At 41.7% G+C, this 23,550-nt stretch overlaps 1 protein-coding gene across 2 annotated transcripts in view; it reads left to right on the top strand.

The window, feature by feature from the left end:
* The window catches only part of LOC118789013 (interleukin-1 receptor accessory protein-like 1), a 319,783-nt gene that overhangs the window by 157,736 nt on the left and 138,497 nt on the right, over positions 1–23,550 (top strand). For both annotated transcript variants that reach the window (XM_036545289.1, XM_036545288.1), the window contains exon 5: positions 1,055–1,208. In XM_036545289.1, coding sequence (XP_036401182.1) covers positions 1,055–1,208 — 154 coding nt within the window. The remainder of the gene's footprint in view (positions 1–1,054; positions 1,209–23,550) is intronic.

Raw genomic sequence — 23,550 nt, 5'->3', positions numbered from 1 at the left:
CACTGTCAGATTAAAGAAATTCACATCTCCTCGCCTTACCTGAACGTGTGGCACTATCTACTGATTATATAATACCTCTCTGCAAAGCACCAGCTCCAGGCTGGTGAAATGAGGGAACTGAAATTGTTTAGAGACAACTCATTTTTCATATGACGTGAATGGTTTGTTTAAAGGGACACGTGCAGACCTTTAAAAAATCTGAAGATAGAAAGATCATCTCTGAGGGGAGGAAGCAATTTGTCCCCGGAATGTTCGCCTAGCTTTCTGTCCTCGGATAGGTTCATGGTGGCTATGAACAAGGCAGAAGTCCCGCAGTTACCTGAATTAACCTGAGCCCCTTTGCCTGTGGCCACGCAGCACTTCACTGAGACTCATGCAAGCTGAGGCCGGCTTCAAAAACAGTTCAGTGCTGCATGAGACGGCCGCAGTCCCCCCCCAATTTCTTTGTGAAATAAATGAGAAGATGGATAATGAAGGGGTAGTGGTTGGAGGTGGGGGTGTGCTGGCAAGTGGAATCGTTTGGACCGCTCTGGAGAGGGATTGATTGAATTCTGTTGCTGGAGGCACAGGTGGCCCAAAAGCCATGGAGACTCAGTCTCTCTGCCAGGAGAGAGCACCAGTGGTGGGAAGTAGTATCTAAATCTAATCTTTGTGCTTCCACAGTTCCCATTCCAAGTTAATTGCCTTGTTGGCAAATTTAACGGCGCTAAGTGCTTAATCATGGAAGCAGTGATTATTTTGCAATAATTCTATATTGTATTTCAAGAAATAAGCCATAAAGATGGCAGGGTTTCAAATAAATACATGCCTCAGTGCTACCATAAGCATATTGGAATATTGTTTCTGTCTTTTTGTTTTTTAATTTGGAATTTAGTTATTTACAATAGTTTCTCTCAATTTTAAAAATAGTGCATTAATAGTGATTAAGTAATTGTAATTAATTATAAAATAATCACTGAACTAGGCTCCCGTGAATGTGTGTTGTTTGCTCAATTACTTTGAAATTTAAATGGGTAAGTAAAATGCCTCAGTATTTTCTTTTGACATTTTTTAGGAATGCAAGCCAAAACAGTGGAGACAAAGCATTGTAAGAAGAAGGGATACTCTCTCCATTCGTGAAGTGAGGGAGGACGACATTGGAAATTACACATGTGAATTACAGTTTGGGAGCTTCGTTGTGCGGAGGACCACTCAGCTGACCGTCACAGGTAAGGAGGCGGGACATTTTTCAGTGTTGGATTACGCCCACTGAGAGGTAACTACACTGATGCTTCGGGTCACTGCTGTTTCTGTGCCTTCTGAGCACCAGGTTTGATCCCAGCACAGATGTCATCCTATCATTCCCTTCAACATGCTGATACTGATACTTCATTCACAAGAACTTGGTGCCAGTCAGTTTTATTTCTTGAGGTGACTTGGTAATGTTCTGTTTTTCTGTCTTGCTTTGAAAAGAGAGCATTTTACTTCAGTCAGAGGCACTGAAAGGCTTTAGTTTGCAGAAGCATGTTGAAAAATGTATTAGAATTACTCTGTGACATCTGTTACCTAGTTACTGTAGCTAGGTCCTTTTGGATACAGTAAGCTGTAAACATTATATATTCTGAACTCCCTCTCATTTCTGGAGATTTCGGCTTTGTACAGTTTGTACAGTATGTTTATGTGGAGTAACGTTGGCATGGAGCTCCATGGTTCCCCAGGGAGAAAAAGAGAAAAGGTATTAACGGGTGCAGTATTAAGGGTGAACGCAGAAGCGGTCTAATGTTGGTTTTACGTACTGAGGCCACACTAATGCAAAAACACTTCTACCCAGCCAGAATATGTAGAATTGTTGCATCATCACAGTTCACCATCAACCATTTTCAAGCATCCTTATATTTTTTCTCCAGGATTTCCAAGATAACACTCAGTGTATAATGAATTATTTCAGTTTACAGCATTAAATAACTAGAGGGTCTCATGCCTCTTTTGGGATGCTATTTGTTCACATTCATTACCTTCTACGAGGCCCCTGTGCCCCTCTCCCTCCTCTCATAAACACACACCCCATCTTCCTGGTGCTGCCTGTCTGCCTTCTCTAATGAGCTTCATTTCTTACCCATAACTGAGCCCTCCACTGTGGCCCGCTTTATTCATGATTTAGTGCCGATAGATCGGTTAAAATGTGCGTGCAGTTAGGTTTTCACATGGTTAGTGTGAGTGAACGCAACTGCCGCCCCTTGCTTTCAAGTTCAAACTTCTGCTACTTATGAACCTAAGTACCTTGGAATGTGTACTCAGTAACTAGATTGTGTTTTAGTGTGCAGTGTTTTACATTTGGAATTGGTGTGGAAAAACACCAAACCCATTATTTTTAAGTTGGCCAGAGCAGCTTCAAGTTTGAGTTGTCTTTTGAGAAATGCTCTCTTCAGAATCCTAATTCTAAGATGCTTTTTATTTATTTTTTTACAATTTAACAAATGTTAATGATAATGTAGACTTTACCATAATGTCTACTGCATTGGTTTGTTATTTTTGTTTGGCTTTTTTTAGTTTATTGATATTAAACAATCTTGTTTAAATGTACTGCCCCAGCATATTTAGTTGGGGACGTCAGTTGTGATTGCATTCAATGAAGTTAATTGAGGAGAAAAATAAACACATTTGTAATGAATATAAATTATATTTTGAGCTTCATCGCTGACAATAATGTATTCATTCAAATTAAGTAAAGCATGCCTATGGTTAAAATTGCTTGACAGGAACTTCAGCCTCAGAGATGCATCAATTGTTTATAAAAAGTAATTCTTTTCAAGCTTGATCAAAATTTAAAGATGATTATTGTTCATACAAACCCTGGTAAAAAATATATATTAAGCATGTATACATCTCTGTTTTGAGGGCCAATGACTTGCTCAGGGCTTGTAATGTCTAACCCCCCCCCCCCCCCCCCCCAAAAAAAAAAAAAAACTAACACAAACCAAACACATTAATTTAATTCAAGGTCAAATCCAACCTTGAAAAGCTAATGTAAAGCTATCCTCAGGATAATTTTTCTAATTAGTAAAACCTCCTTAAATTCCCCTCAGAACATCTTACATCTTTATTCTATAACTGCCTGAAAATGTGATCACAATGGTTATTAATCTAGATTTTTCTTTCTGCAAGATGAATGTACAGTGCGCAAATATCTTAATCATTTGACAGCCACAGCATAAATCAGTGCTTTCTGCTGAAACCCAGGTTTCCCAGCATGTGTTTTAGTTTTGCAGGGACATAGAGAAAGCCAGAAGGAGAGACAGAGAGGCCCATCCCATAAGCACGCTGCCTTAGCTGCCCAGGAGTGACAGTCAATATATTTTCAGCCATGGTGACCTCCAGTTACTTTAATTGCTGTGAGTAGCACAAAGTTGCTGGCTGGAATAAATTTGCGCAGGATTACTTCAGCACTTTTTTCTCCCCCCAACAAAGAGTCCTGAAATATTTAAGGTTGAACTTTAAGCCCTGGGCTCACAGAAACAAGGGTGCTAAAGAATTAAAGATTCGTGCATCAGCCTCGCCCCAATGGAGTAGCTGTTCAGCGAATCTTGTGTGCAGGTGGAGGCAATGGCCCACAGTTAATTGACTGAGCACATTGTCATAACAGTCTTGGAGTACTGCATTTACCCCATGTAATTTGGTTTTAATTAATTTATTTTTATGTATGTTTTTACCTGATGGCATGTATTACACCATTAATTAAGTAGTAAATAAGTGAGAGTAATTAGCAAGCTAGTAAAAGTGGTGTTTTTCAGCACTGAGTACTGTCCTACACTAAGTAATCATCAAATAGTAATAACTTGCTTTTGGCACAAATCCATTGCTGCTGGCTATCACATATTAGACATGTATGAAATTTAATTGACCTTTGCTGATCTGTGGAGTTTCTCTGGCTCACTGACTGTGGACCCATGTCCTGCTCTTACTGATTTAACCGATAAACCTGAAGAAACGCAAATGGGAACATCCCCTCGCTAGCTTGCCTCTGGAATGTCTGCAATTGTGTGTTAGTTAATACATAACACAGTGACCCATTTTGCATGTGCTTGTGTGCATAACTTTGAAACATTTTTTAAAAATTAGATGTTTTTTGCACTAACAATTACAATTGCTTTTTTTCGTAATGACCGAGTTCCTTGTGTAGAGTTTTCAGTCATACTTTTTTCAGATTTCTGTGATTCAGTTTTAAGAAGGTACAGAAGATAGAAACCCATACAATCAGTTTCAAAATCACATCTGTCAAAGATATTTGAGAAGAAGAAGAAGAAGAAGAAGAAGAAGAAGAGGAAGAAGAAGAAGTAGAAGAATCTAATTTTAACTTATGATTTTTTGTCTAATTGGCCCAGCCACCACCACAGATGAAGGCTGTGGGCCAAACACACAATTTGTAATTTAAGGCCTAACTGATTAGGCCTTATCATCTCACTGAAACATAGAGGCAAACTGCATTAAAGGCCCATTCTTGCAGTCAGTCATGTTCTCCCGCTATGTTAGATCCCACTCACCCTGCCAATGTTTCCCTCATCCCGAGAATTCATTTATTTCTCAAAAAGAGACAGACAATTACACTCTGATGATTATGCTAAACAGTAAACATCAATATGCAGCCTTCAAACATGCTTTTTCCCCACCATGGGTGTGAAAAGAGATGCTAACTCATTAGCGGACGATACAGTGTACTCCTAAATTGGCCTGTCAATTATCCAGACACATCATGAATTACACACAGATTCTATTATTGATTTTCAATACAAAATAGAGCACAAACAGTAACAAGTGCCAATTCCCAATGACGGTAATATTTATTACAAACGTCATCTGAGCTGACATTTTATCTGCGTGAAATTACCATCTGCTTTTCAAATGAAGTATCAACATATACATAATACATGCGTCCAGCTAAAGCCGAATTAATATATGAAGATGGTGAGATGTTGGATTATGTTTAAGATGTATACATGAAGAACTTTATTTATCATAAGAAATATTAAAAACTAGTGATGAGTAATTTAATGTTATTCAACTCTGACATAAATGCTGAAATTGAGTATTTCTTCTGTTGTATTCAGTCATTATCGAATTGTAGTTTTGGTACAAAACCAATTTCATTAAAGAACCATGTGAAGCACATTCATGTACTTCATTAGAGATGGACCATTATGGAAAGACAGATAATGTCAACACAGAGTAACCAGTAATGCTGTGTAGAAACTTGAAGACAGGGACGGAGGAAAGGAATATGCACATGCAGTGGGACTGTCTAGAATAATGCAGTTTTATAGTAATTACATCTGTATGCATTACTTTAAATGCTAACACATGCACAGACATACAAACACACTCATATGCACAGACCAATTCACATGTACATGCACTTATACATGCACACACTCAAACACACACAATGCACACTTGTGGATGAGCTCACTGAAATATGAAGTTATGCATGCATACACTCAAATTCACATAAACAAATCATCACAGAAACACAGCACAGAACACCATGCATTAAACGTGTCTTTCAGTAGCCCAGTAAATCAGTCATAGATTATATGAGAGATTCTTGTATATACTTAGTCATACACGTGTCTCCTTGAAGGATATGCAGTGAATGAGAAATGCAATAAGAGAAAAGAGAGCATTTTGAGCATCAGTCAGGCCTCAATGGCCCTTAGTCTATTACAAACACCCTCTGTAATGAATGCATATAATAGCAATAGATATTTCTTGCACTGACATTAAACATGCATTGTTATTCTGTTATGTTGGGGATGGCCTCTGAAAGCACTACAATGCCAGCGGCCATCTCTGCGATGACAGATTGCTCAGCCCTCATCCACTGTCAGAATATGCAAAACAACCAGATTAGTCTTAATAATACTCTGCTGTGGTGAAAACTGGCCCTGCATTAAACGCCTTAGCATGCAGGGAACTGGAACATGTTCAAGCTCCGTTTTAGAGGCATCCTTGAAAATGGAACGTTTCTTTTCTTTTCTGGAAAAAGTGCATTTAATTTTTCTCCCTCTCCTAAGTTGTAAATGTGTGTTGGTTTTCCTACTGCTCCTTGACAGATCAAGACTCGCCCTCCTCTGATATCATTCGCACTCACATGTCTGGATTGGACAAAAAAACGGTCTAAGGTAAAATGTCAAAGGCTAAATGAAAATAACATTAGGCATGTCAGGAGTGTTAAGCCTTGGTACGTCAAGCTGTACACATCCTCTGGGGTTTATTATCAAGACCTTAATGAAATTTTTACAGAAACAAGGTTGAGAGCCGATTAAATATAATTGTGAAACGATAACTACTGTTTTTCAGTGAGCATCCCATAGTGTCTTTTAAATTATATATGTTCTGTCAGTTAAGAGATAACCTTTACTTAAGTTTGTAATAGCCCCTCCTTCCGTGATTGAGGGAGAAGGATAAAAAAAGGTCAGTTCAATTTCGTTGCTTTTAAGACCTGTTAAATTTAATGATCTCATCTTCCACTGTGGCCTATTAAAACACACATTAGTCCAGAATGAATTTGCGTATTTTATATCTGCTATACAGGATATGCTTTTTAATTTCTTGTTTTAATACCTACAAGATAAAAGCTCAATAACGGAAAGTCTATTCAACAGGATGTTGTTCTTTCGTGAAGGACATGGCTCTGTGCACCTCTCTCAAACCTGACTGTATAGGTAACTAGCTGTGATTCAGGGTTCATTTTGAAAAAAACATGTATGATGTAATGATAAACACATAGCAGCCTGCTTGGACAGCCCAGAAAGTGAGCAAATGATGAGCCTGGCTTACTTAGCAGTGTGGAGTAGTGTGGTTTTGATCAGTTTGATAGGCTGATACTATACTATTATTCTCATATAGTGTTGCCCCGGTGGTATGAACTAGGAGACCTACAGTGTTTCGGTACAGATTAAGTATCATGTACAGGTACAGATACAGATGTCCCTAGCATATTAGTACAGCAATGTGCACATTCATCTGTAGCTACAGTGGTTAGTTAACAATAACAGTAACTGTAAAAAGAAGAAGTTTGACACAGTAGTGAAATAGGGATGACCAAGATCCAGCTTTGGCCAGTATTGAGACTGTGTTATGCACATACGGGTGACCTCAGCTGAACTCAAACTTGTAAATTTGGAACAAATTAGATTGGACCAGCTCGATGTCTTCTCTTCAGCTGTGCGTCAGGAGTGCTGCACAGGCATTTGGCCCTTGAGTGATTAGATCAGTGGTTTATTTTCTCTCAATAGGAAGTAGAAACATAGCATTTTGCAGGTATGTTGAAAGCCTTCCGGCTGAACAATGGCACTGGGAGTAGAGATCGATGTGGCAGAGGAAAGCTGATCAAACTCCCCTGATGCATTGGCTAATGAACTGTATTTTACAGTGCTGGGTAGATGGTAGTTTGGTATTGTCTGTAAACATCCCGTGCTGGCCCATAGTTACTGTATTTACAGTACCCATAAGGTATTGTTACAGTACCACTCCTAAAGGTTTCACGTTAGTGCAGTGGAATATTGTGCCAATAGGTCACTGGAAGACCTCAATTAACCATGACTAACTCTTCATGCAAATCACAAGCAGTGTAGTATTTCCCATGGCTATACCCTCACAACTTTAGATACAGTTCCAGAATTTTCCAGACTGGCAGGCATGTAAATGTAATAGGAGGCAACCAGACGAAACATTGTCAATATTAGTGATCACCATGGCAGGGTTGAATCATGACTTGACATGCTAGTAAATTGAGGGCCGAAATTGAAGAACACAATGAATTTGTGATGTATGGCGTTTTAATGAAATCCATGGAGTGGGGGAATTCTGCAGACTAGATTAGACCTCAGATACATTGGACGATTTCAGGACCATTGTAAATCTCTCTTTTCCCGAGACAGACGGCTCTCTTCTCCTCATCAGAGAGGAACACCATCCTTCCCAGGTGACAGTTGGTCATCTACTCGCTGTATCCCCCAGAGGAATTGCACTGCTTCACAGGTGCTTTGCTCAACTCTTTGCACTCATCATATGGGCCAGATTTAGACCTGCGCAGGCATGTTCAAGGGGGTGACGTTAATCCCATTTACTGCAGTGTGAAGCAGAGAGACCACGCAGCTGTACACTGGAGACAGTAATCCAGACTTTAACTCGGTGGGTCTTTTTGTTTCGCAGTGGTGCACCTGAAGACTGTGGGTTGCTCTGTCTATGGAAAACACAGATTTGCAACACAGTCCATGGACAATACACACATACATGCACACACACAAACACACACATACACACAATCCTTTCCTCTCTCTCTCTCACACAATCACACACGCACACACACACACACACACACACACACACACACACACGAGCATGGCTTTCATTTTTCTCACACACTCTAGCATGCCGTCCACATGCACTGGTGCCATCTCGCTCACCCATAAGCGCTCTCGCATGCACACTGGCATGGCCGCCATGATGTTGGCGGTGATAAAGGAAGATGTATCTGTGGAGGGAGGAGATGGCTCCTCTCTGCTCTGTATCAACCTGCCCCGCCAGCTAAATTTATCTTCATTGTGATCTAGGTGAGATATAGACCATCAATCTCTGTGCTGACCAGTTAGGGCTGTGCTCCGTAACCTCCTTATTGAAAACGTGCCTTTCTCAAGCAGCAGCAAACAGGAGCGGGCCCAGGCCCATGTCTCCACAAGCACTCCATAAATCTAAAACAAAGGCGTGCTTCTGTATGCATCTCTGTCACTTTGCAATACAACAATGAAAAGTAGAAATACAACCCACACAGAAGCAAAGCGGTACAGCAGGTATCACCTGTCAGATGATAAAACACACTGAGCTGTTATGCTTACAGATGAAGGATGTCATAAAAATAGTGTCCATTGTCTAGATGGCGGAACAGTCCAAACAAAAGCAATTGCCAAGGGAATTTTGAATCACTGATGCATTAATAGATTGAATCAAACAATATTGGAAATGCACTGTATTTAATTTTGACTCCTCACTGCTTGACGGAACATCAAACACCAAAGGATGGGAGATTGGCAGACTGGGGTATGTAGATTCCCCTGCTGTTATCAGCTCTAGAGTACACATATCTACTCCTATTGTAACAGCCACTATTATTCAGAATCTTACAATGCAGTGGGTACTGTTTAGAAAGCTTCTTCTCTGGTGAAAGCATAACACTCACATGCGCGCACACACACACACACACACACACACACACATAAATGGATAAAATTGTAGCCTATGCAGGTTGCTCTGGATAAGAGCATCTTCTAAATGACAATGACGTAATAATGTAATCTCTTTTCATTACCAATTCGCATTGTACCTTGTTTTAATGTCCATTTATGTAGGTGCACACTTGGAGAATAAAATCTCAGCACAACAACTTGTACAGGTAAACAACTGTAGATTGTCACGTCTCTGCATTTCTCTGCATTCCTCTGTCAATGCTAAAACAACATGAGAAGCTTCACAGACCTCCCCACCAGAGAAGTCTGGAGGTCTGGACCCCCCTCATTCTGTATTTGTCAGCCTCACACTCCAAGGTTGCCCCAGAAGCCTGTGTTTGTGTACACATTGCACTGATCCCAGAACAGTTCCTGCTCCAGACCCAAGCATCACACCTCTCTTCCATTGCTGGAGCTGCGACTGGTTCAGGTTCTAGATGGGGGCATGCCAGTTGTCCCCCTCTGCAACGTACTTAAACCAGACAGCTCCACGTCCAACCGCAAAACTGAAAATATATAAAAGTGAAAAGCAGTGTGTATGCGAGGGTGAACGCACCTCATACACAAATGAATCACTCAACTAGATTGTTTAACAAAAATCTACCTTACGTAACCATTCCTGTGCAGATATTTCACCACAGCACAGCCAAGTGCTAGCAACGGTCTCTGTGGCCATCAGGGAAACGCTTCCTGTTGCCTCTGAAGCAGACTCATTAGCATATGAAGGCCGCTGAGTGATGGGAAGGGCTACTTTTAATTGATAGTGTATAATTAGGCCGTCCAAAGTGTCCAGGCACTGTGAAAAATCCAGAGGAATTCCGCCTGAGGGAATGATGTCCTTTGTGAGTCTGTATTTGGTATCCATGTACTTATTTTCTGTGTAAGGTATTCACCAAGTGGCAGTCCCTGGAAAAGCCTTTTCTTCATCTGGTAGCTTGTTAGAACAAAAAAAACCCTCTGATTGGTGTGTGGTGCTCTTTGAGTGGGCATGGATGTGGGGGTCAGGGAGGGCAGAGGGGCTGGAGACCCACTCAGTCTTTCCCTAAATGGACAGAAAAGCAAAGCCCATGAATAGATCAATATTTAATGTATACATCTTTTCAAAGATCACTGCCTCAGCTGGGCTTATGAATATTACTAAGAGATAATTAGTTTCCTTGTTTCTGCAGGGCTTCACAAGAGAAACAGAGAGGGGAAAAAAGCTGTGTGCACCGCACTGCATGGTATCTGTGGGTATTTGAGTTTGTGTGTGTGTGTGTGTGTGTGTGTGTGTGTGTGTGTGTGTGTTTGTACACATGGATTTGTGTGCATGTGCGTATGTATATGGATTGTTTGAGTGAGTTGGTGTGTGTAAGCCTGATAAACATCAAGTAAGTATCTGTGTGTTAGTGCATATTTGGATGAGTTTGTGTGTGTGCATGACCAGCATATGTCAGGCTAGTGTGTGTATGTGTGTGTGTATTAGTTTGTATGTGTATGAGATATATATATCATCTTAGAGTCTGTGGGTGTGCGTTTAAATATGCACACACATATCTCCGTGTGGACCATGTTCTCGGCAGTCATGGAGAGCAGTTTTGATACATGCTGTGCTTGTCTTGCAGTGAGGAGAGGCGCAGATGTGAAGCAGAGTCAATTTTAAGAGTGTAACAAGGGCAAACAGCAGAGGGCAGGGCTGATGGCCACAGTATGGATACAAACAGAGAGCGAAAGAGTCAGTTTACCTCCTCACCACAGGGGACATCCACAGCTCAAACCCTGCCTCACGCTTAAGAACACATCCCTCTTACTGCATAGTGTCACTTGAGAAACAAGCCTGCAATCCCCTGAAGAGTGAATGCATCAGTGTACAAGACTAACATTTTTGAAGATCACCGGATTGCTCCTTGAAGAGAGATACTGTGCATCCGCTTTACACACTGTATTCGGTTCAACTTGCGATCAACATCAAAAAGCTAAGATGTGTGATTTGTGCAACTATAGAGTTTATATGGCAATCCAGTACGCAGTCACATATTATTATTATATTATTACTGTTGTTATTTGGTGGAGAACCGTGTGTCTTTTTGGAGTGGATTGTCTGTGTGTGTGTGTCTGTGTGTGTACACTTGAGCTTGTGCCTGTGTGTGTGCATCATGCGTCACTCACTCCATCTCCAAACCTGTGGTAATTTTGCAGTCCTGATGACAGTCTAATAGACCCGAGGAAGGCAAGCAGATGAGAATATGAAGGGACAGGGCAAGTGGAGAGGGAGAGATTATGGAGAAGCTGGAGTGATATGAGGGGCAGGCAGAGGGAGAGATAGAGAGAGAGAGAGAGAGAGAGAGAGAGAGAGAGAGATGAAGGAGTGGTGAGCACAGTGAAGAGAATGCTCATCTTAAGTGCTCATGCTTGAGTGCACCGCTGCTGAGATGAAGGACTCTTAAGTGTGATGGATGGCCATGCGATCAATTACAGTGATTTGTCATGTGCAGAAATGCTCATTTTCATGAACGTGGTAGTGATGGAGAGACTCATGGGGTTGGACCCAGATGGGAGAAGGAGGGCCTCACTCCAATGTCTCTCCATAATCTCCGCGCACTGCGGCGCAGCCCGAAGGAGGTGCTGTCCAAATGCTTGCCTCCAATGCACACCTCAAGCACCACCTCCAGCACCCATTTTGGGAAAATCCACTCTTGACAGACAGGCAAAAGGGAGATCTCTCCTCAGCTCTGCTTGTTTTTTTTTATATCTCTCCTCTCTTCATTGCCTCCTCTCTTTTCTTTGTCTCTCAGCTTTCTCTTCTCCCACCCTCCTCCCCTCATTCTCTTCTCTCTCTGTCCCGCTCTCTCTTTCTCTCTACCCCCTCATTGACCAACCATTTCCACCTTGTCTGTCAGAGTCGACACGCATGCTCAGCGAGGTCGCAGGAGCAGGGAGGGGATCGATCATGCGGAGAAAAGAGAACACAAGACAACTCTGAGAGACGGGAGGGCCACGGAGCGGCGCATAAGCCCTGGCTCTTTTTGGGAATTATCCACGCGTTCAGAGGCCAGACCCCCACGCTTTGTGTTTACCCACCATGTTGTGACAAGTCCCAGGACCGCGCTCCCACTCTCCCAGCACAAACGGGCCGCCCATTGTCACTAATCCACTGGCTGTCATCGGAGGCTGTTGCCCAGGACAGGCCATGTGCCCGGCTCATTTCCGGCAAACAAGTGAAGATTTTTTTTTACCCCATTCACAAATTTCTCTGTAATTCCTTTAACACCATTGTAAAGGAATGCCTAGGAAACCCAATGCGCCCCCTGGTGATGAAACATGAAGATGACAGAAAACAAAAAAGCCAAAAAAAACATTAACAGTCGGTATCAGCAGGAGACAGCACCACCTCCACCCCAATTACAAAATAATAAAAATAATGGCTGCCCTGCCGCTCTTTGATTAGACTAGACAAGTGTGTACATCATACATAATGTGTCAGATAGCCATGCATGAAGCTCTAATGTGTTTTTCATTGGAGGACATTGTCTTGAACAAGGAATTCCTGCAGAAATCATGGGGTTGGGAGGACATGTACTTATTGACCGCAGGTTGAGTGTCTGACAGATCAGTCTTGCGGAGGCGCATATGGTGACCTCACATGGTCCCCACACATTGCCTCTGGCTGTTTTCTTTGTTTGCAGGAATGGGAAGCATTTGTGATTTTCAAGTGACTGACGCATCTTAAAGCACATACCACAGGTCAGTCTAAATGCTAAAGGCACAACCAGAAAAACGTCAAAACAATGTTGTGACTTGTAAGGAAAATGGATGGTGAATCACGAAGCAGAGGAGGACTTGGTTTGTCGGACATGTGGCAATACCATTTTCCACTGTGCATTTAACAGAAAATACACTTCAGTTGTGTTGTGCTCTTGAATGAGACAATATCTGATACAATAAATCTATAAAACATGAATATTTGCATACCCTGCAGTATTTGTCATTACAACTTGGAATTAATGTTGTTTCATTTCTGAAAATTCTTGGTGACCTATAAACAGTAATAAAAGATGATACTTCCAAGGGTGGTAATGAATAAAGTTAGTTATTAATAGTTAATAAAGGATCTCACCTACAGTCAGCCGCACTCGTACCTGGCAGATGTGAACATAGTGGTAGTATTACTCGATCAAAGAGCTCTTTTATTCCAATGATTAAGCTTCGGCTCTGTCTCTGACAAATGGAGCGGAGAATTCATATCAAATTAATTGCAATAAAACTGATGCTGATCTGCATCTAGATGCTTAGAGCTACTCTGTCAGCAGTCAGTGTCAGTGGATGCCTTCACAGTCATTTTACTCAATTGCCTTTGCACTGAGCTGCAGTTAAATTTAAATCACAATAGAATCACAACAATAGAGGTAAAGTCACAATACAACTCTGAGATTAAGGTAATAATTATCTTTTTTCCTGTGCATTGTAGTGTTTAACTCAGTATTACTTTGACTTCCTGTGAGCTGCTTAATCACTGAAATGCATCTGATCAATTACAGGATAATCAAAATGATTCTCACTCTCTGGCATTTGCCATTAATTTGTTTAATCCACTATTTAGATATGTTTGCTCTGACTATGAAATGAATTTTTAAAATACAGCTGAAGGGTTGAAATTTGACTGAACTTGTTACTGTTTTATTACAACCACACTTCTTCTTTGTGATTACACAGAATCTGAACGGGTAGGAGGGATGATTTTGGAAGTAAATCCTCATAAATGTCAACACATTTAAAGGCCTGTTTATTTGGGAATGTTTACTGATGAAATACGAATCCTAGTTATTAATGTTTTTGTTATTATGTGTTAGGACTGTGATAGCTTAGGATTGCAGAAAAGGCTGCAGTGATACTGATGTGTATTTTACAGAAAATACTGCAACAATCCTATGGGTTTCTCTGCTCAGCACTTGCAGTGCTATACCTGTGAGCTGGTGCTTCAGTAGGGATTCTCAATAAATTCCACACGTCTGAATATAATTTCATTTAGTCAGCTTCAATCTGAATTTTAGCTGTGCGAGGGAAGCTTTTTTCGCAGTAGCTCAGATATTCATTTTGAATCACCTGGTTTGCAGAGGTAAAAAAAAAAAAAAAAACTGAATTCATTTCTTCATTGTGACTAGTCAGTTTGAACACAACAGCATGGATGCTAAATGAAAGCAAAAAAGGATTGTTTTTTAGGGTGAAAAAAATGCTGGTTTAGAAGAGGATTTCGAATTACACACTGTCTCAGGGAGTGTAATCCCTCCTGTTGTCCTCTCTGCTGTGTGCCTTTTTTCTCCTGTGACGTCTCCGTACTGCTTCCCATTACTGCATTGTATGTTAATGCTTCTGTTCTACTGTGTTGCCAAATCAAGGATTTGAGGCATTAGAACCCATAAGGGCTCCTACACTGTATTTAGAACTGGGCACAGCTGTGGATGTACAGTACCCCTTCTTGTGCAAATGTGTTTTAGATGGATTTTCTTCAGGAGTGTTTGTGTGTGTGTGTGTGTGTGTGTATTTAGATGGATTTTCTTCAGGAGTGTGTGTGTGTGTGTGTGTGTGTGTGTGTGTGTGTGTGTGTCTTTGGGTAGGTGCTTTCACCACAAAATCTTGTCTTCACCCCATGACAGAATGCATGTGGGGGAATCACATGATGCACTGAGCTCTGTATGTTCATGTAATGCGTCGTGTCTCCGCTGCTCGGCCGCTAACTTGAATGTAACTCCATGTCAGTGTTACTGAGGATCTGCTCTTTTACACAGTGGCACTGTCAGCAGATGGTTCCGCAGGTGGTGAGGGGCTGCTGGCATTAGTGAGAGAGACACCGTGGCTAAGTCACTCTACATGCGTGATCCCGCTCTGCTTCTGTAATTAGACGTGGCCGGTCTCTGGTTGATGTCCTCATGCTCTTTCGGGGAGAACGGAGCGTGCTAATTAAGTGACCATGTTGCGGACGTCCTCTGACAGCAGGTTTAACGCTAGCACTCTCACCTCGCTCTGTTCAGCTATAATTGGCTACCAAGTACAAGGAAACTTTCTTTCGAAAACGGGGGGTGGAATGTCATCTCACTGCCCTTTGTATTTACCTGGAAAATGTACTGACACCTTCTCCAAACACACCAGTCTATGCCAGGGATATTTTTTCCATGTCTGCAAAGGAGTTCAATGAATGGTTAAAAACAGCAATAAAAAATTTATAGGAAGTCACTGAGGGTAAGATCATGTTTAATATGCTAAATAGAAATACTACTACTACCATTACTACTACAACATCTGCTGCCACATCTACTGCAACAGCTACTGCCACCCAAAATTGATACCACTGTTACTAATATGATAATGATGATGGTAATGATGATGTCTAAAATGATCAAGTTGACCCATCCACTCCTGCGCTGTATGCTTCAGTATGCTTCAAGTGCAAAAAGCTGCAGAGTTCAACAGGATTGTATCTTACATCAGCTTTATAATTTAGATCAGAGTCCTGCACGGGTTCGGGTACTGACCGGTGATGAGTGAAAAATAGCCTACAATGTAATTTGCAGGTACAGGTGCCATTGGAAATTAATAGGCCGTGGGTGGACCTACACATCCATAGGCCTAGGCCTACATTTCAAATTGATAATATATAGATAATTATATTATAATATATAATATAATATAATTGATAATTATAGATAACAAAAACAACACTGTTAAAGGCTTCGCTGCATGCAAAAGCTGTCTTAAAGTTTTAGTTTATGATAGCCGCAAGTGTGGGACTTCTTCGCTAAGGAAGCATATTGATAGCTGTGGTATTTCAAAACCTAGCAGTGCTATCGAACAGTAAGCCTATCTCACAAGGGCCACAGAGCTAAAGGTGCCCAGACGAGAGGATAAGGATACTATAACAAAGCTGTCTGTGAACTTTGTATGAAATGATATTAGATCTTTCGAGACAGTACATGGTGTAGGATTTTTTGCATTAGCACAAGGGTTGATGGATGTTGGTACTCGGGCTGGCTGTGTGGATGCTACACTGCCTGACCCAACAACGGTTTCTTGTGGAGTTACCAAATATGTGGGTTCGTCAAAAAGTCATCCCAGAACTGATAATGCAGCTTGGGGAAAGCAATGGAGCAGTTACCTTGGACATGTGGATGGATGATTACAGAAAAAATGGCCATATCTGTGTTACTCTGCACTATATCAAGTGGGAGCTAATTGAACGAGTGCCCTGCACATCTCAGTGGGACAATTCACTGCATGACAGACAATGGCAGACAATATCAAGCCAGCCATCATCAGTGCATTTCATAAATTTGGCCTTGATTAATTCTTCTCAAAATTGGTGTACGTGACAGACAGGGGGGCAAATATAGTTGCGGCCCTTCCTACTGTTACATGATTGAGTTGTGCTGCACATATTTTTACCACTGTCCTGTCCACCACACTCTCAAAACCATCTGAGGAGGACATGTATGGTGAGGAGGTGACTACTCTGATTGACTCGGCCAAGTCACTGGTGACCTACTTCAAGCAGACCAACCTCCAGACTCGCCTAAAAAACTCAAAGCCTCAGTGGAGACGGGTTGGGATTCTCTGCACACAATGCTAGAGTCTATCAGCAGTCAGTATGAAGACATTCACACACTTCTGGAAGAACGAGGGGAAGTTGCCCACTTGACAAACTTGAATGAAGTGGCCCTCACTGACATTGTCGCATTCTTGGAACGATTCAAAGAAGCCACCAATGCCTTGGAGGCATCGAAAATTCCAACCTTCCACTTGACTATTGTGTGGTATGAGCACATCAGACGCCACTTACAAGCTTTTTCAGCTGATAGCATGACCATTTCTTCACTGAAGGAAAAACACCTCAATATTCTGCTGACCAAATTTGACATTCTTCTTTTACACAAACTGGCAATGTTCCTGCATCCCAAACTGAAAAGTTTGAAGCTACTTGCTGACAACAGTGAAGTGACAAACATGAAAGGTGGGTGATAACACGGGTTCCATTGTATAGTTAGACAACATTGTACCTGTAGGCCTATGCAAGCTAAATGCCACATAGTCCAGATGGTGCCTAACTTATAGCTTCAGTAACAATATATCATAACATTATCTTTGTCTATTTCTCACACGCCACCATCCCCCACCTGAAAAGAGGGTTCAAGGAGTATCGGCGGATACTTTATCGGATGTAGATGACTCTAGTGACGAGTCTCCGCAGTATCAGGACGAAGTGGCTGTGTTCATTGATTATAAAACACCAAAGGATGACTCTTTTGTGCTGTGCTGCTCTGGTGGCGAGAGCATGCTCCTTTATTCCCCAACATTGCTCAGATTGCAAGATCTATCCTCGCCATCCCTGCATCAAGCACCACAAGTGAGAGAGACTTCTCCTGTGCTGGATTTGTTATTCAGGAGCAGAGGAGTCAGCTGAGACCGTCAACAGTGGACGACATTCTTTTTTTGCACAGCAACCTAAAGCACTGTGCATGATCATTCATGCCCTCTCGTAGAAAAATGTAGGCCATTGCCCCCACTCTATCCTATCCCTAGAGAAATTGACTCTCCCTCCCCATCCATTCACCCCTAGCCCCAGAGAAAATGGACTCTGCTGCCCTATCCACACTACTCCTTGAGAGATTGACTCTGCCCCACACTACCCCCAGAGAAATTGACTCAACACCATCCACTCTTTAATCCAATTGTGCCTGCCTGTGTATATTCGTAATTAGTTTTTTATTTGTGTGCATAGGCTGGTGTTTGTACATAGTTTGTGCATAACTAGGCTATGTGAAGCATTAGCCTATTCCCATACAGGCTACTGAAATCTTGCATGCAACGGATTAGCCTTGCCATATCTGGTTAAAATATGGTGAGAAGCAGACAACCTCATCTGCTGACAGGTTATCATAATGCAGTAAAAAAAAACATAATGTTTACCCAGACTTAGAGTGAGTTATCTTGTGATAAAGGACATTAGTTCAGATGTCTGGGATAGATTACAGACACCGGAAAGTTTGCATCAATGTAGCCTACTGTTGTCAATGAGCTGTAGTTCAACTCAAAGTGTTTTGAACGTTTGTTTGATTGCTTTTGTGTGACCTGTGAGTCAATAAACATTTTTCTGTCCAACTGATGTAGTAGACTGATTTTAATTCGGGTGCGGTTCGGGTCTCGGAACTTATTTAAAGCGGGTCGGGCGGGTACGGAATTAAATGTGCTGCTGTCGGATAACGGGTTGGATGCGGGTTTAAGCAATGCGGGTACGGGCGGGTGCGGGTTTACAAAACAGGACCCATGCAGGACTCTGATTTAGATCACACCTCAGATATGCTTATAATTTTTATAATAAAAAAACTAAGGTTTCAAGGGTCAAGCTCTGGGTCTTTTTTTTTTTGATTCTCACATGCTGAATTTCAACCTGCTTGGTTTCTGATATAATGTTAAAAGCAGAGGGAAAGGTATCTGTGTTTCATGGACTAAAACTGTCTTGAGCTGCACTGCCATACAGTGATGGAGACACATATTGTAGGTTCAGCATGGTTTTAAATAAATGACTGTTATCTCTTGGGAGACTGCTATGAGGTTTAAGGGGCACAGCTAGCATTGACGGAGATGTCTAATGCTCTCTCATTGCTAAGTAAAATGACTCTAATGCAGTTATATATAGATATCATTAGCAGAACATGGCAAAATTACTTGGGTTAAAATGTCAGTCACATTAATTACACAAGCACGTCTCTCTATTTAAGTAAGTTTGTCCGTGAAGCTGAGTCTAAGCTATTTAAAGCCCAAGTCTTGTGAAATGAAGGAAATCTGTGGAATTATACACTGTCGGAGATTGTGCTGGAATACCAGACTTTTTCATTTTGTCTTCACCCTCATGTGCAGAGAGCTTATAATTATCTCGTACTCTGGTATTGTGCTACAGTTACTGCGTCATTCCAGTTTGTTTGTGGATGACTTCGAAAGCAAGACTGATTATTTGTTGGGATATTCAGGAAAGAAATATTCTTCAAAAAATCAATCAATTTGTAGGAAGGATTTTACCTAGCTAATGGTGTGACTGGCTAACAATTTAGGTAAGTAAACTAGATAGTGACAGGTTGGTGCAGCTGAGAAGTAAGGTACCTCATGATATGAATGGGTTGTAAGCAAGGTAAACGTAACTAAATGCAAGACAGATCTTGTATTTTGGTGTATAGCTTATGACTACACTGAAATGTCCTAAAATGGGTTGTCTTGGGCAAAATTTGTACCAATACTACAATATATTACTTGATTCACTGAGGGACATTTGAAGCACCTCAATGAGTCATCCCATTGAAGCTTGTGTTACAATGCTTGAGTTACTGTGCTCTGCCCTATTAGAGGAGAGAATGCCCGGCAGAGCTCTTAAATCCATCCTGATTATAGATGGTTTTGCTTCTGAGTAAATGATAGTTTATGGTCAATATCAAGGTTGTATGTGCTGATTTATTTTGCTATATGCTATATGGTGTCATCAGTCAAATAGGATAAGCTAGGAGTACGACTTGGTCCCAATGCTTTCCTTGTGTTCATGTCTGGCAGTTTGGAGTGATTTATACAGTATACAGTCTCTGATCCAAATTGCCTTGTTTTATCAGTGGAGATGTTTACCAGAGGTCTTGTAATGCATTCTGCTGTTCTCTCTGTAGCCTGTAGGGCTTTATTGGAAAACAACATGTGTTCTGAGGAGTTTGACAGGAGAGTTCCAAGCGATTGCACTTTTTAATTTCTTACTTAACAACAGAAAAAAAACCTTGCTTGAGGGTGGAGAAGTATTTCTCAGCCTCATGTGAAGGTTGCTTTTTTTCATCACACAGAAAGATGTGATCAGTATGACTTTATCACCCAGCACTGGAAGTAGTATTTCGCAACACGTATTTCGCACATCATAACATGTGTCCTTAAGGTACATGTTGAAAACTTTGTGGCAATCAATTTTTCTGATGATATGTAGGAAGGAGCAGAAATTTAATATTGTTGATACTGTTATGACCACTATATCAGAAAATACCTTTAAAGCAATATAGAGGGTCATTGCCCTCCCCCCCTTTGCTAAAAGGATTTTCTTTTGTTCTTCAAAATATGCAGTTTTACTCATGTAAATTCAAGTTGTCTTTGGAGGCTGAGGGGTGAGGAAGGTAATCTTGTAACTGAAGGATTGCAGGGCATCTGTGGAGACAAAAGACAAAACAACCTAAACAGGAGTCTTGAAGCACAGGCCTTTTTGCTGCTCTCATGATCATTGGTTTTTGTTAAACAATAAAAGACATTCAGTAAGGCAAACACTACTGACAGGCAGCCAAATTCAAAAGTCCTCAGTATATTTCCACTGTTCTCAATGAGGAGTCTGATGTGAAGTCTGAAGTGGAGGTGATGTCACAAAATATGTTCAAACAGAGTTGCTGACTAAAAGTTACATAGTGTGATAATTCAGTTTGGAGTAATAAGGTGGCTGGGGTGTTGACATCTGGAAACATGGAAACAACACAAACACACACATACTGTGTATAGAGATCTCATTGCATTTGCAGACTAGCCATTCAGGAAATCTTCCATGAAAAGCACACATCATATACTTTAAATACTGTTGTGAAAGAATCCAGCAATCCTTGAGTCATATTCACCAGATTTGATTAGAAGCTGAGCAAACCTACCCCAGCTGCCTTTGCTGATGTTCAACATATGACATCATATGCAACATGAAGAAAGAAAGAAAAGGAAAAGAAATAATCTTCTGTGCCACAGACAAGCTGGCCCAGGAATGACACTGGTGTGAGAGTGCCAGCGTTGTATTGCACAGCATATCCCACCCCTAGCATGCAGGGAGACAGAGGGAGGCTGCTTCATATCAGATTTCTGCTCTCACAGGCAGAGACAAATAACATGGGGTACTCACTGCACTTTTGCCATTAAACCCCAGTGGGGGAATAAAGGAGAAGGAAGAGTAATGCATTAGTGACTTCTGTGATACGGATGGAGTTGAGAGTTGATAGTACATGTCCATTTTTTTATTGCATAGACGCTCTTTTAAGATCCATCTCATCGCAATGTCGTGTGATATGGTTATATCCTGCAAGGAATGTCCAGACACCATTGTTCTATGCACTGGAATTTCAGGATTTCACTGCTATCAGCAGCCAATGAGCAGACTGATAGGTTGGTCACATGCCAATCAATATTCTTACTACCAACTGTAGTAAGAATATTGTAATATTGTAAGGGTTTAGAATTAAGCTTACATCACTGGTGTTATCCCTCATGGTATTAAAATGGGTATGATTGCATAATGTACATATCACAGTCTTAGTCAATAAAGTAATAGAAAATAAAATAAAATAAATGATAAAATTAGAAATAAAGTCAATTCCATAAACAAAGGTCTATGACTAGGATTTACTCTGTTTCTGTTTCACATACTGCTCTCATATTTCCTCTTTTGGACACTGTCTTCTTTCCTGTGTTCCCTGTTTGGCCCCATTCCCTAAAGTCCTGACTCTTCATCAACCCTAACCCATCTGCTCCCCTTGAAATGAACTGGGGACATGTATTTCATCCCTGATTGGCTCCATTTGAAAACTGAATCCCAAAATACAGTACTGCACCCTGAAAGAGCAAACGGCAAAACTAGCAGTAGACTGAAACACCGGAATCCTTATTTTTCAAATGGCACCTCTCTCCCCTCCCCACAAAGGTGCCCCATCTTGCTCCCCACACTGCTGCTTTTGGCAGGCCCTCCAAGGCACCTGCTTCTCCTCCTCCAAGGCTCCTCAGACAGGTGTGCTCTGGGGATGAGAAGGTTCAGGTAGGAGTGGTTCCAGCTCCCTGCGCAGAGGGGCTTTCCTTACCTCAACACCTGTTCCCAAATTTCCAGGTGTCTGCTGTTTCCTGGGAAACCATTGAGAGACTGATTCCACCAATTTATGTGCCATATGGGCAGCCCGTGCATACTCTGCGACCATCCTGCGGATCTGAAAATGAGCTCCGGTTGCTTCGCACCCTCCCTTGCACCCCCTCCACAGAGTTGTCTCGGAGGTCCGGGCTCATTTCGGGTTTGGCGGCCACGTTTTTCCCTGGCAATAGTGAAAATGGCGAGGGCCCCTTGGACTCGTCACAGCCATTAGCCATTAGGACCACCCAGAGGAGACGGAAGCTACTATTTTCTCCCTCCTCCTCCCTGATTCCATGCAGAAGCAGATCATAGCCCTGAGTGCAGAGAGCTCCTCCGGGGAGTTCCGTCCACTCCCTTGCAGCGCCGAAGTAAAAGATCCGGTTAGGGCCTTTCTGTGGCACTGAATCAGCAGGAAGCGTGTCTGCTCAAACGTTCCTCGACACATGTTCTGCTACATGCAGTCACCATCATGTCGCCCGCTAAAGGTCAGCCTGTGTAGAAGAGCGCAGCAGTTGTGCTTCCAGCTTCTTCAGCCTGTTTTACATTCACAATGCGGCCATTCGCAGCAGGAAAGAAGTCCTGTCAGAGATGAAGTCAGGGTGTTTTTTTTCCCTCTCTACATATCAGTAAAAGGAACTCAACTTCTGCAAAATTGTGGTCAAAAATTTGAAAGCTGCCAATTAGCATGAGTATGGTCAGTGTTCAGAGCATAAAAACAGCAGAAAAAGTAATGTGATACAAAGATGTTTTTTTTTTTAATTTTGTTCCATCTCTGGAATGGACTCTCACTGACATAAGGTCAGAGCTGTAATGCAGTCACTGGAAATCTTTGGCTCACGTAGAGATTTATGGGAAAATCCACATCTGTGCAGCTTTACACACATTTGGAAGTAACGAGCATATACAGAGAAGCCCGCCCAGAAAAGGGGTAGAGAAAGAGTGGCTTTTCTAACTGTGCTTTATGTGTGGCTGAGAGCAGCCTAATTATAATGAATTTCCTCCTCAGTTAAAGGGACTGTAGAAAAAACAGTTTCATTTCAAATGGCTAGCAAGCACAATTTGGAGTATCAAGCCGATGACATAATCCTTTTTAAGACCTGTCTTAAAGGACTTTCTCTCTGTTAGCTCAGTTTTTGGATCACTGCAACAGGACATTAAAACCCAGACGCAATTTTAAATCTTCTAATTATGTTTACATGGAGGACACAGAGGAGAGGGTGCTACTTCGACTGGGTGGTATGTTGTTTTTGTTCTAAAACAGGAAGAATGGATTTGGTACGATGCAAGAGATTATCCACGAGTGTGTTTGCTGAGACAGGCTCTCTCCGCTGATGTGTTCGTTGACCCGGAGTCCTCTGAGTGTATCTCCGAATC

Source organism: Megalops cyprinoides, chromosome 14 (assembly GCF_013368585.1).
Source record: "Megalops cyprinoides isolate fMegCyp1 chromosome 14, fMegCyp1.pri, whole genome shotgun sequence".
Lineage (NCBI taxonomy): Eukaryota > Metazoa > Chordata > Actinopteri > Elopiformes > Megalopidae > Megalops > Megalops cyprinoides.
This window is presented reverse-complemented; position numbering and strand designations above follow the sequence as displayed.